Genomic DNA, 14686 nt, shown 5'->3' with positions numbered 1-14686 from the left:
GGCTTTTAGAATATTCACAGAGTTGTGCAACCATCACTTTGGTCAGTTTTAGAACATTTTTATCACCACAAAGAGAATCCGCATACTCTATCCCCACCCTCACTCCCTAAGCAACCACTAATCTATTGATACTGCTATCTCTCTGGACTCGTGTATTCTGGACACTTTATATAAATGTAATCATGTAATATGTAGCCTTTGTGACTGGCTTCATTCACTTAGCATAATATTTTCATGGCTCACGGGCGTTGTGGCCTGTATCAGAACTTCATTCCTTTTTATGGCTGAATAGTATTTCATTGTATGGATAGACCGCATTTTGTTTATTCACTCTTCCTTTGGGCATTTATGTTTCCACCTTCTGGCTATTCTGTTGTAAATAGTGATGCTGTGAAACTCACGTACAAGTTTTTGTTTGCGCACCTGTTTTTCTTTTGGGTGTATACCTAGGAGGGGAAAGTGCCAGGCCACATATAATTCAATGCGTAACTTCTGAGAAACCACCAAACTATTTTCCACAGTGGCTGCACCATTTTACATTCCAACCAGTGATGTAGGAGGGTTCCAGTTTTTCCATGTCCTCACCAATACTTGTTTTCCATGGTTTTTTATCGTAGTCATCCTAGGGGGTGTAAAGGAGTATCACATTGTGGTTTTGATTTGTATTTCCCTAGTGACACATGATGTTGAGCATTTTTTTTTCTTGTGCTTGGCGGGCATTTGTCTTCCTTAGAAAAATGTCTGTTCAAATCCTTTGCTCATTTAAAAAATTGGGTTGTGTGTCTTCTTGTTGAATTGGGCTACATGTTTTTGTAAATAAAGTTTTACAGGAACCAGGGCTGAGATTAGGGTGAGGCAAGTGAGACAGGGTTGTACAGGTTGCAGGGTCAGATCCTATCTTTATTTGAAATGTTGATGTTTTATCATGTTTGCATTAATTTTGATTTTTTTAAAAATATTGCACTAAAAACTTACCTTGATGGCTGAGTTTTTTGGCATCCCCTTAGATTTTGCGCCAGGGACCAGTGCCTCACTCACTTCACTGCAATCACCGCCCTGTTTAAATACCTGGTAGAAAAAGTTACAAATGCTCCGTCCCGCGCAGCTCAGCAAGAATGGCTGCCGTTCCCTTTTTCTTTACCTCGCAGCACCCCAGCAGGAACTGTCCAGCACAGCTTTGTGCCGTTTGTTTGGTTTGTGCCCTCCTTCGTGCTTACCCGGTGCCCACCCCCGGCCCCGAGCCTTTTTCTGTTAAACACTGAGCACAGCTCAGTTTGTTCCCCGCGGACAGCCCCTGGCGCATACAGATCAGACCTCTCGGGCCGTTCTGTGTCCTTTCCCTTCCAAGCGGCCGCAGTGGCTGCAAGGAAAGCTGACTTGAATGACAGCCGGTAAGCGCCGGCTGGCGCGCTGCGGCCGGGGGAGGAATCTTTAATGTGACGGGAAATCGGCGGTACCGTCCAGGTGCCCTTCAGCATCAGCACAAAGCCAACTCTTTATTTTGTCCCACTCGGACTCACTTTTTCTTACACCGAGAGCACATGACCACTTGTACCCGCGTTAGTGGACTAGTGAGGTGCGCTGCAGCCCGCCCGCTAGCAGCCCTCCGACCAGCAAAGATGGCCCTTCGCAAAGGCGTGCGTGCGCTCTCACGGGAGCCGGGCTGGGGGACCATAGCCCGCGGCCACCTCGGTACCCCTCTCCGCCGGCCCGGGAACCCTCCCTGCTCGCGGCGAGGGCGGTGCCGGACCAGCCGCGCCTGCGCACTAGGCGCGCGCCGCGGCGGAGGCGGGCAGCGGAAGCGGGCTGAGGTTCTGGGCGTGACCCCGGCACGGCCGCGCTGCAGTTGCCGCAGTCAGCGCAGTCGCTGCAGGTGGTAGTTCTGCTGCCAGCGGCTCTGACTGAGCTTCGACTCGTGGACGGACGGACGGACTGACGGGATGCCGCGCTCCCACCGGCCTCCTCCGACCGCCCAGCGGCAGGCGAACGCCACGGGCAGTGCCGCCGGCAACGCCGCCGAGCCCAAGCCCGAAGGCGGCAGCCTGGCGATGACTTTCAAAATTGTTCTCCTTTTTGCAGGACTTATGGTTAAAGTTCCCGTGGGGTTGTATTTTTCCTGTAAATTACTGCTTTTCCAAAGCCTCCTGTTAATGTCGCCTGATGACAGTGGCTTTTACGCGACCATTGTCGCGGTGGTGGGGCTGCATGTGGTGCTGGCGGTGGTCGTGTTCTTCGTGTGGAAGGAGGGGATGCCTGACTGGTGGGAAGAGAAAAGCGAGTAGTGCAGCGCCGCTTCCCAGCTGCAGGCGCGGGGGCGGGGAGCCCTGAAACGGGGTTTCTTGTTTTTCTTGTCCGTGTTTAAAAAAAAAAAAGTGTGTGTTTTCTGTTTTCTGGTTTTTTTTCTGTTTAAGTGGGGCGGAGGGTGGCGGGGAGGGAAATTAAGTATTTACTGCATCTTATACATCGATAAAAATGCGGGGGGGGGGGCTGACATTTTTCTCGACTGTCATGTGCCAAGTGCTTTTCGTCCGGACAGGATGCTTTTGACGGAGATCATGTTTGACCGATGTACATATTAGTGTCAAAATAGAAACTAAGATATAGTAGAGTTAGAATTTATTTCATATTACAGTACGTGTCGTGACGTAATTTTTATGGCTTGGCTCAAGCGACAATTTTAAGAGTGCACGTAAGTACCAATGCGCACAACTAAATTACGTTTTACGTCATTAGTCTGTTCTCAGTGAGCCTCTGCCAGAATCATAGAATTTGTGGTTTTTTCTTTACCGTTGGTTGGTTATTGCTCATATTTTGGATCAGTCTGTGTATTCATTGGGTTCTGGCTTCTGACCTAATCAGTTGTATTTTGGGGGCATATTTTTGGTGAAAATTGAGGTCAGTTTGTTATTTTAGATTAAGACTGTTAGAGTTAACGATGCAGCAACGTGCTGCCGAGGTAAAATCCTGCACTGGAAGATCTTGGTAAAGTTCTCTGCAGTACCTGTTAAAGAGTGACCTCATTCTTAGCAGGTTATGTACGTGACTTAAACTCCATCTACAAGTGATTTTTTCTCCCTCCTGTTTTCCATTTGTTTTTCAGTAGCATTTGGTAAGTCTTTGCAAATAGCTATGAAATTCTAAGGTAGAAATATCCACTCCAACAGTGGAATTTTGAGAAACAGTATAAGAGGTGTGGATTAATTTCACCTTTTGATTGGAAATGCTGTTTTAATAGATGACAGTTTGAGTTCGGATTCTGCCCGTGTTATCTGTTGACTATGTGTAGATTTTATGTGTTGACCTTTTTAAAAAAATTAGTATTTGGTTTAATGGTTAATCCCTTATTCTGATACTTGATTTTAGAGTGGAAATAAAATATGGTAAAATGGACTTAGAATAAAGAAATGTTTACTCATTCCTTAAAAGCTGAGTAAATCTGTAGTAAGAAAAATGCAAAGTAGTTTGGGCTGGGTTCCATTTTTGCACATAAACACTACATTTATGTAAAGTTCTTTCAAAGGATGCATTCCACATGAGTGTAAAAATACCCTAAATGTGCAGTGTCATTTTGAAGGTTAGGTCATGTGAGATGATCTAGACAGTCTCTTTTCTCAGCCTCACATTTTCCTTTCTTTCCAACCCTGACCCCCTCTACCATCATCCAGTCCCCCGCCCCCATTATCCCATTTCCCCTGAGCACTCTCTCCTTGGCTACCTCTCTGAGAAGGGACCTCTTCTCAGCTCCAGTCCTTTCCTTCACCTACCCCACCTTCCTAAGCTGGGTTCTTGGTTTTTCGGATTTTTAAAATTTCCAGATGGACAGATTGTATATATTTAACTGAAGAAGTAGGACTCGTTGATTACTTGATTTTTTCCCCCACCCCAGCCCCTCCAATCTTTTATCATAAGTGGATCTGCTGTAGAAAAAAAAGGTAAATGAAAACAAAAATATTTAATTCCCTGTGTCATGTTTGTTTAGCCTCATTGATGCTACTCACAGAGATGTGGATGTGCTGTTACTGCTTTCTAACTCTGCCTACTACGTGGCCTAGTAAGTTGCTTATTGATTTAAAGCTTTTACTTTTTTTTTTAATGCGAGTAAATTTCCTTTTTAGAATTTGTAACACAAAAAAGTTAAGAATCTAGTTTTATGTATTTTAAGAAATTTCACTGAACCCCTTTACCTTACATAATTGTTACATCACTCTGACTTCAGTTTGAAAGTGCTTTATAATCAGTGTGTTTATATAAGTGTTCTTTTAGTATTATTTCCTATAGATCTCAAGTTTTGATGTATTCCACATATTTTTATTGTGAATGACCGTATAGCATTGTTTATTACTATACCTTAGTTAAATGTTTCCCCATTGTTAGGCATTAAAATACTCCCATCTTTTTTGCTATTATGAATGATACAGCTGTCTATGTGCAGGTAATTGTGTGTGTGTGCACATGCACTTCTCTGATTATAAGGGTATGATGAATTATATGACTTTTGTGCCTTATTGCAAGATTGATCTCCGGAAAGACTACCAGTTAACAATGCCACTAGCAGAAATACAAGTACTTCCTCATAGCCTTACCAGAATTGAGGTTTATTTTTTTCAAAAACATATATATTTACTTTCTTTTTGGCCTTGTGTGAACTGTCATTGGCCCAGGTGCCTATTGGCACTGATCATATGGATTTCTCATTCTTGATTTTGGATATCAGATTTATCTGCTGTATCAGGAATACATAGCTTCAGTATATGTATGTGTTTCTCTCTCCTTTTAGGTTAAGTTTTAGGTTTGTTTTCTTTTAGTGTAAGATGTATAAACTGATTTTCCTTTAGCTGTTGAACTATATATTTATGTGTGTGTGTATATATATATAAATATTAGTGTCAAAATAGAAACTAATTTACCCCAGAATGTATTGTGCTGTGGAAGATTTTAACTGCATAGTAGTTGCTGTTATACCTCAGCTGACAAGCCAAATATGCTTTTGATTTTAATCCTCTTCTTACTCTCTTTCCCTTTGTCTAGTTATGATGATGAAGTTGACAAAGTAAACCAGTATCAACGACTAAGTCTAGAAGATCTGGAAAAAATTGAAATAGGTAAATTTTAACATACTAACCAAGTCATAGAAAGCAAATATTGTTTCTTCTAAGAATGGGTCATTATTTAAGCACATGGTATAACATCTTATTAGAATCAGAAGGGGATAGTCTAAGTAGTACATTTCTTAGGATTCCCTTCTGATTTTGAGAGATTAGTGATGGATATAGTCTAATAATAACTATATTTCTTTCATTACTTGCCTTGTGAAGATTAACCCTGGGATCGAGACAGATTAAATATTTGAGACTGAAGAATTTTTATTTATAATCTCATGAAACCAAATCATAAGCATGTGCTCTCATTTAGATTATGAAGAAAAATGCTAAATAATTGATGAATGTCAGTCTTCTGAAGATACAGAAGAAAATGAATGTTATGTGAAAGATTTACATGTATTCATTTGGGTCTTTAGGTCCTGAACCCACTCTTTTTGGTAAGGCAAAGTTCTCCTGCATGCGACTGCACTACAGATATAAAGAAGCAAGTGGCTATTTCCACACCTTGAGAGCTGTAATGCGCAATCCAGAAGAGGATGGAAAAGGTAATGGAGAGAGATGAAAGTATTCAGTGATAACTTTTTCTCTGCTTTTATAAGCCCAAGTGGACTTGGGGACTGTACATCCCCAGTACCAACTGAATGATCCAGGCAAACAGCTTTGTGATTTGAGATCTTGAAATAGCAGCTTTGTTCCCAGCAATGCAGGGACATTATTTGAACTGATGATGTAGTCTGGGGCAAGGGAATCTATTATGGGAATTCTCAGTGTGTTTGGCCTTATGGGTGTCATGGCTTTTCCTACCACATACGCCTCTCATGGATAGTAGTCAGAAACAACACCTGTCTTGTTCACGGCTGTTGTCTCAGCATCTAGCAGTGTTTGGACCGATGAGGGTTTCAGAATAAACTTTTAATTCCAATTGATTTGGTTATTTTGTTCTTTAGTCTTCTGTTGAAATTTTACAACATTTTGAATTAGTGAGGGGCGTGATGAACAAATAGCATTTTTCTGTAAATTATAACAAATAAACTTGTATCTAATTACAAGACTACAAATTTCATTTGGAGTTCTGAGAACTGCTAATTTTTAAATATGTTTTTGGAGAAACTGGCAAGCAACTATATTTGGGTTTCAGATACCCTTCAGTGCATTGCAGAGATGCTGCAGATCACCAAGCAAGCCATGGGATTAGATGTGCCTATAATAGAGAAAAAGCTTGAGAGGTAAGTATACTACTTTGGATAGTAATGTCTTTATTCTTCAGAGAAGATTAAAGTTTTACTTCTTTTAAAGTATTTGCAAAAGGGAGAGAAATCACATTATGATACTGTGTCAGTATTTAGAGGGATCAGAAAGTAATAATTACTTTCGTGGATCAGAAAGTAATAATTTTGTTTAAATTATGGCCATGGGACTTCCCTGGCGATCCAGTGGTTAAGAAAGACTCCGTGCCTCCACTGCAAGGGGCCACTGGTTTGATCCCTGGTCAGGGAACTAAGATCCTGGATGCCGCTCGGCGTGGCCAAAATAGTAATAATAATAAATAAAATAAATTATGGCCACAAGTGATACATTTTGAAACGCTTAAATATACTCTTAAGAGAGGGAACATTCAAATTTAAATAACTTTTTAGAGAAAATAACCAGCCAGTATGTTTTAAACACTAGGTTTTTGAATTTTGGAAAAGAATGCCTGTAAACAGATTATTTTACATTTAAAATCTGTGGGTTTTCCATCTAATGAGCAGGTTTTAAAGTCCACATTCCACTAGAAAAGAGTCATTTGGTCATCTAGAGGAAAACTGTCTTGTGTTAGAAATAATTATTTCAGTGGTTCCTTTTTTTTTAATTGAATGAGATTATTTAAATTTTATAGAATCTATAAAGAGCTACTATAAAGTAGCTCTTTAACATCATAATTTTTATGAAATATTCTCATGACCAGTGATCTTGCATGACCAAGTGTGGAACCAGTGTACTAAGACGTGTGGTAAATAGCACTGACTTTTTTCTTTATAGCAGCCATGAGGGATGCCAGAGAAGAAAACACTAAGTGCAGTTATGTTAAATGTCCCAAGTCTTCTAAAATAAATCCAGGTAGCCCACAGGAAACATAAGGAAACGGCGTTCTTTCCCCTCCCCGCTCTGCCTGAATTCAGCAGAATTGGAATGGGTAGACACCTTAGTTAAGATGCTGTAGACACCTGTCTATAGTTAGTGTTGCCTTTGCTGGTGGTTTAGATTGCTGATGTGGTGGATCTGTGCTGCCCCCATTTGTAGTCAGTCACCACATATGGCTGTGGAGCCTTTGAAATGGGACTAGTCTAAATTTTGGGTGTGGGGTTTTTCTGGAAACATTTATTCTCAGAATAGTGCAAAAGCAGAGGTTGAGGCTACTGTTAGGAGGCTTCCCTCCCCTCCTCCATTACCTCCCTCTCCTCCCCGAATGCCCAAGAACTCAACATAATTCATCTAATTACTGTGAAGCGCTTCATTAAGTAGGATTAAAATATTGCAGATGTAGTGTTTCCACAGGGTGGTTCTTCGGTGCACCAGGTGGCCTGCTTGAGAAAGATGATAGCACATGTGGGAGATGTCTGTGGCCTGATGGCTGAACTTGGGGTTAAAGTCACACAGCTGGGCCACCCATTCCATTCGGTGCCTGGGGGTGACTCATCAATGTCACTTACAAAGGCTTCTGCTGCCCCTGTTGTAAAATATAAAATACTGTGCATTGGCTGTTCCAAAGACTTAGTTTAAGAAAGATTAAAATATCTGATTAATCATCTTTTAATACTGATTATATGTTGAAATGATATTTTGTATATAAAATTGTCTATAGCTCACATATTTGTATTGGATATTAATGTTCTTGCATCAAGTCCAAGGGGTTATCTGGGTTTATCATTTAGCAGTGTACTGAATTGGGGCCATTTTAAATAAGAGTTTTCACTTACATTAATAATTGGCCTCCATGGGGAAATTAACTTTTTTCTTTTCTAATTTGTAGGAAGAGCAGCAAACCTCATGAAGACATCATTGGCATCAGATCTCAAAATCAAGGCTCTTTGGCCCAGGGAAAAAAATTTTTAATGAGCAAATTTTCATCTCTAAACCAAAAAGTGAAACAGACCAAATCCAATGTAAATATTGGCAATCTACGAAAGCTAGGAAACTTTACAAAACCTGAAATGAAAGTTAACTTTCTAAAACCAAACTTAAAAGTAAACCTTTGGAAATCAGATAGTAGTCTTGAAACCATGGAAAACACTAGTGTGGTGGATAGTAAAGCCCAGGCAGAGTCAGATGGGGAAATGTCTTCAGATAATGACTCATACCACTCTGATGAATTCCTTACAAATTCCAAGTCTGATGAAGACAGGCAGCTAGCTAACTCTTTAGAGAATGTAGGGCCAGTAGACTATGTTCTTCCTAGTTGTGGTATTATTGCTTCAGTACCTCAATTAGGCAGTCGATCCCAGTCTATGAGCAGCACTGATATTAGCGTTCATGTTCCTTCAGAGGTTACTCTTGCTCATGAAAGTGGGCCTGGAAAAGGCTGTGAGTCTTCTCAGAAGAAAAGTCCTTCTGCTGACAACATACACACATTGACTGGCTTTGCCAAGCCCGTGGATATTTATTGCCACAGATTTGTTCACGATGCACAAAACAAAATGAGCCAGCTGTCAGAAACCAGGTCTGTTTCTCAGCAGGCTAGTGAGGAAGGAAATCACGTGACCAATCAAGTTTCTAACGAAGACACTCAATTTGAATCAGCGGAACAGATACCTTCTCGACCATCTCAGTTAGATGTGTCTTTTTCTGCAGCAGGCCCACAGCTTTTGTCAGTTGAACCAGTGCATTCGGTTGTATCTCAAAAGACCCCCGGCTCCGAATCTGGCACACTTGAACTCGAGAGAGGGCTTCACGTAACTCCTTCTCCTTCAGAGAGCTGTAGCAGCAGAGCAGTCTCTCCCTTTGCAAAGATTCGAAGTTCCATGGTCCAGGTTGCTACTATTACCCAAGCTGGATTAACCCAGGGGATAAGCTTTGCAGTGGCAAAGGTTCAGAAGAGCCCTGCAGAACCTGAAGGAGTTAATGAAGTCCAGCAGAATGAACTTAAAAATATGTTTACTCAATGCCAGACACGAATAATTCAGATTTAGTTTTTAGCCACACAGAATCCTGTGGCTTTTATTTAATCCAAAAAAAAAGGTGTCATATAACCTGTACTGTCTTTGAATCTAGGGATCACAAATTCTAATTATGTTTATTTTGGAAAGGTTTTAAAAGGAGACTGAACCTGAGCAGATTTCCAAATTTGAGAGCTAGGACAGTGGAAGTGCATCATCCTAGAATGTAGACCTAAGTAGCTTATACACTACAGAGCAGTTTGTCTCTTTAAAAGTAATTCAGGAATAGATTACTTTGGGATGTAATAACCTGAACATTTTTTGGAGTTGGGTGGGTGGGGAGAATGTATGAAGTAGACACAAAGGGTGGACATGGATCCATTTAGGTGATTAGCATTTTTCGTAACTTGTTTTTCTGTTTGTCAGTTCATTTCTGTGTGTTTCCTCTACAAGGTAAATACTTAGTTTTTAGTGACTTCAAAGTGTTACTAGTATGGCAAAGCATTTTAATATAAAAACTGTTGGTTTAAGTTTTTAATGGCTTAACCATTCCCTATAAAGAGTTAATTGAGGGCTAATGGCGTTACAGTCAAGAAATGAATGCCCATTTGATGTTAATTTTCCCCACATTCTACTTAAATTTAAAATACTGCTTACCTTGTACACTCGAAAGTCTAGGAGCATTAAGACTTGTCAGTCATAAAACCTGAGCTGTCAGATGTGAACACCAGCACCTATTAATTTTGCTCTCTTTTCAGAAATGTTAAGAACGTATACATATTGGATACTGGTAATGTTTGAAAGAAGTCTTTCAAGTTGTAATTTTTTGCAGGGGGCAGTCCATAACATCCTGTGTAGTCGAGCACAACTACTGAAAGTTTAATCTGAAGCACAACTGTGCTAAAACTTTAGGTTTTATGACTGTAACCTTGACCACATGGAACCGGGGCCTTGTGTGTAAGCCTATACAGTAAGAAAGTTGCACACCTTATTCCAAACAAGTACTGGTTTGTCTGATATCTTTAGAGCCTTACTCTGTTGAAATGATTCTCAGCTAAACATTATGTCTGTTGTAACTTTGATATTTCCACTTTTGTTATTTATTAGTGCTATCTTTTTTGAAGTGTCAGATGTCGTGACTATTTAAAATAAAATATCATCATAATTTAAAGTGACAATGTCTATGAGAATTCCTTGAATAATATTTTGAAGATAAAGGTTTGATATTTTATGTCAGACTAAAGAATTTGGAAACAAGGTAAGTTTGCCATAACTGAACACTTGGTCCCAGCCTTTCCTAATACTTTACTCTTTTGAAGTGTTTGTTTTCATGACTTTAAAAATGATGAAATGGATCACAAACCATCAAATTTTAAAAACCAAACATCGAAACTGAATGCTTTTTTCTCTTACCACCTTTTCTTGAAACTATTAGATGTCCTACAACATGAAAGAAAATAAAGTCAAGGTCAGGTGATAAAAGTATGTGTTTTTAAGCTCCAAAGAAATTAGTTCCAAAGAGATTTTTGAAAACTAAAATTAAGGAATTAAAATCAAGTTAATTAAAATTAATTTTAAAACTAAAATTAAAACTAAAATTTAATCTCAATCAAGGTGATAATATATAGATGTCTGTTCAGTTTCCCGGTGCTTCAAATAGGATTAACATTGCATTAGAACAACAAACTTCACTGTCCAAGGAGAAAAGGATTTCTGAAGCCCAGAGTACTAATCTCTTACCTGAATGGGACTTCAGAGGGAGGACGCCGTGCTGCACCACCTCTCATACTGAAGTTTACGTCTGGTAATGGTTTTCCACACAGAAGATCACATGGGGTGAGTCTCATAATTCATGAAAAACAGCCCAAAGTACTAGTAATTTAGGAAGTTTTATTTATTTGAAAGGGTTTTCCTTTCAGGGGAACTTCTCTGTAAGACCAAGCAAATTATGTACTTCTCTTTGGTAAATTACAATTCACACTGGCACAATAAACACACAGTAACTCATCTACTCTGTTGAATTTTATTCCCACAAATCCAGTTGAGCCTTTGTTTTATTTCTAAAAGTTTAAGGAAGGTCTAGTCTACCAGTTATAAAAATGAAAACCAGTTAGAATTCTAAATATAAACAGATTATTTACATTAGTTTATAAAAATAGATTTGCGTTTAGGAAAAGTTAAACAACTAGTAATTTTCACTTCAGTTCATGAGGCATAATAAACTCCTCCATTTTCAAGGCTGACCCTGTTTTCTTGGTTAGCAATGTCACTTTAGGCCTTGGGGGCCAGGGGGGTGCAGAATTTAAGTAATCATTTAACTGATTTCTAATGTTTCCGACTAAGTTACTAAGAGAAACTAATCTTTATATATAACCAGTGATAGCTTAAAAGTAGTGTTCTAACCTTTTCAAAGATTCTTGATGCCACTTATACTACTATACTGTATCAATTCGCTTTCTAGCTATGGATAATATTTTTATTCCTTTGAAAATTTGTATTAAAACTGTAATTTGTCTGGGGAAAACCTACCTACATACAGTTTTATCAGGGCATTCCTGGACTAGCAGATAATATTAGTTCATCTAATACATCTGGAACTAATTGATAAATTGATATAAAAAGTGCAAAATCCAATGTAATCACAGCAACTAAATGACATTTATTAAGGAAAAGAATTAAAAACCATTTTTTTCTAAAGAAGGCATTTTTTAAAAAGTTAAATAAATTTTGTCCTCTTCCTATTTGGGCAAAACAACTTCACAGGGCAGACAGCATTCCCTTAAGCGAGTCCATAAAACAGTGGTTCCCAAATGCACTGGAGTGAAATGAGAAAAATAAGGACAATGTAGTGTTTTTTCAAAAAGCTACATTTATTCCATTTAAAGGACTATCTCTTGTTCTGAGATTGTCCTTTTATGAAGGAAAAAAGAGTGATAATACAGTGACTTCTTTCAGATTACTTGGCAAAATAAATCGGCAACTCTGTCAATCCCGACAATTTTTAGAAGTATTACTGGTCCATGAAACCCAAAACGTCTGGGAACCACTGCCATTTAAAGACTTGTTTTGCATGTTGTTAACAACTGTTAAATGGAAAAAAGCTGTGGTCAGATGTCTGGGAGATAATATTATAGAATTTCACATGATCATGTGAATTATGGCAAGTATGCTCCATTCCCCAAACTTGGACCACTGTACACATTCACACCCACTGTTCATTGGAAAGACATAAAAATCTGAAGTGAACAATTCCTCTGACTTTGGAATTGCAACCATTTTCTTCAAATGATGTTGATGTTAGCATTTCAACAGAGTCTGGCCTATGACTTAGCTGAAGCTACGGAAACTAAGGAAATGGTATAATCAGCAACATTATCAATATTAAACTTTTAATATCAAATACAATTTTGTACATTACTAATTTATATAATTATAAAACAAACTTCAAAAGCTCCGTAAAATCAGTAAGGAAAAAGCCCTTACTGAATATTATATAAACTTTAGATGTTACCAGGTGTGATTTCAGGAAAAGACATTGGTTTTTTCTTTTGATACAAATTATCTACAAAACAGTGTGGTATAAATGATATTTGAATTTTACAATAATGTGGCTACAATTCGCCCATTACTCTTTCATAGATGTCAGTACCTTCAAAGTTCATTTCCATTCACACATTTCTGCTGTTGAAGCCTGGTTCTTCTTAAAGACTCTAGCTGCTTTGCTCTTAGCCATCGTTCTCTTGACAGTGTTGTCTGACCAGCACTGAGAGACAGAAACCTGGTTTGAAATACAGAAACAAATTTAAGTCTAGACCTAGAATAATGACTATTTTTTTTTTAAGACCTACTGGTTTGTAAGTTTTTTTTAATACTGTTGTGGGAGACAAGACCATCTGGTAACTACAGAGCTCAACAACCAAGTTAGACTTCTACAAAGGAACACTTTGTCATATTTGGAGGGTGATTCCCTCTTTGAAGTGTGGAGAACAGGGAGCATGCCTGGTCCACTGAGGTGATCCCTGGCCACTGATTCCCTCTCAATGAGTCATTCCACAAGGGATTTTTAGAAGGAAGAAGTTCATTTCCATTTTTCTAAGTCTGCCTCAGTTACCCTAAGTAAGCAGATTTATCTACAGCTCAATGAAAAGGCAATCATGGACATGTACACTCACCGAGCTACAATGAGCAACTGGTGGAGATCATCGGCAGTGATGCTCTGAGGATCGTTCTTGCGCATCTCCACAAAATCATCTTCAACTGCCTTTATCAAACAGTAAATGAACTTTAAAATTATTCCTTATGAGGAAACGACATTTGCATTTTGTAGGGAAAAGGAAGGTAACATGGTGCCTTGCCTGATGTGAAAATGAGGAAGTCACCCTGCATCTTAGACAAATGAGGTAATAATATGGGTAAAAGGACTGAAAACCAAACTTTACACATAAGTTATACCACTGAGGAAAGTACTCTAAACAAAGTAACAAAACTCAAGATTCATTTGAGAACACCAGGCAAACAGATAAAAGCCAGCAACGTGCATAGCAAACATGATGCCTTTAAACACAGGGAAGAGAGACGTCAGCAAAAATTGCCAAGTAAGGACCTCTGAAGATCCTCACCACCATTAAAGGGAACAAGAACACAGGCAAAAATGATCAAAATCAGCTTCTTCAAAACTCTACACATTAACCAGATGCTTGAAACAATTCGGGGAGCATTTTTTCAAGAAAGATAGGAAGAACAGTGAGCTTTGAGGCATTTAAATTTGCCCTATTCCTCTACCCACCTCCAAGCAGCCCTGAAAACAGCCAGCCTGGCGACCACTGGAGAAGGCTGTGGGGCTGGAGCTGTCAAAGCACCATTCCCAGAGAACTGTTATTATTTGACTGTCTGGTAGTTCCCAGGAAGAATCCATTTGCAAGCCTGTCTTTATTTAACCTGACTTGGCACTTGCCCACTGTGAGTAGCCTATTCCCCCAGAGAGTTTATCAAAAGCAATCAGAAGCAACTACTGATCATCTTAGCCATCCCAGACATTGGGTAACAGCTGGGGCAAACAGCAGGCTAGCCAAAACCATTAAAAAGAAAATCTAGGGAATGAGAGAGATTGGTTCAGACGGCGGAGTAGATGGACATGTGCTCACTCCCTCTTGCGAGAACACCTGAATCACAACTAACTGCTGAACAATCATCGACAGGAAGACACTGGCACTCACCAAAAAAGATACCCCACATCCAAAGACAAAGGAGACGCCACAGTGAGACGGCAGGAGGGGTGCAATCACAATAAAATCAAATCCCATAACCACTGGGTGGGTGACTCACAAACTGGAGAACAATTATACCACAGAAGTCCACCCACTGGAGTGAAGGTTCTGAGGCCCATGTCAGGCTTCCCAACCTGGGGGTTCAGGAATGGGAGGAGGAATTCCCAGAGAATCAGACTTT

At 39.4% G+C, this 14686-nt stretch overlaps 2 protein-coding genes across 5 annotated transcripts in view; one reads left to right on the top strand and one right to left on the bottom strand.

Annotated features, from left to right (window-relative positions):
• The window catches only part of INPP5F (inositol polyphosphate-5-phosphatase F), a 93290-nt gene extending 82472 nt beyond the window's left edge, over positions 1-10818 (top strand). For 2 of the 3 annotated variants that reach the window (XM_079899540.1, XM_079899542.1), the window contains 5 exons: positions 3980-4051; positions 5029-5102; positions 5519-5647; positions 6241-6328; positions 8116-10817. In XM_079899540.1, the coding sequence (XP_079755666.1) occupies positions 3980-4051; positions 5029-5102; positions 5519-5647; positions 6241-6328; positions 8116-9271 (1519 nt within the window). In that variant the 3' untranslated portion in view covers positions 9272-10817. Of the gene's footprint in view, positions 1-3979; positions 4052-5028; positions 5103-5518; positions 5648-6240; positions 6329-8115 lie in introns of all 3 variants that reach the window. The other variant, XM_079899539.1, reaches the window with a different exon arrangement.
• Positions 10819-10871: 53 nt separating this feature from the next.
• MCMBP (minichromosome maintenance complex binding protein) overlaps positions 10872-14686 on the bottom strand; it is a 68042-nt gene continuing 64227 nt past the window's right edge. Inside the window, exons 15-16 of one of the 2 annotated variants that reach the window (XM_079899544.1) lie at positions 13411-13499; positions 10872-13016 (exon numbers count right to left, since the gene is read on the bottom strand). In XM_079899544.1, the coding sequence (XP_079755670.1) occupies positions 12890-13016; positions 13411-13499 (216 nt within the window). In that variant the 3' untranslated portion in view covers positions 10872-12889. The remainder of the gene's footprint in view (positions 13017-13410; positions 13500-14686) is intronic. The other variant, XM_079899545.1, reaches the window with a different exon arrangement.

This window comes from Stenella coeruleoalba (assembly GCF_951394435.1).
Source record: "Stenella coeruleoalba genome assembly, chromosome: 16".
In the NCBI taxonomy this organism is placed as follows: domain Eukaryota; kingdom Metazoa; phylum Chordata; class Mammalia; order Artiodactyla; family Delphinidae; genus Stenella; species Stenella coeruleoalba.
This window is presented reverse-complemented; position numbering and strand designations above follow the sequence as displayed.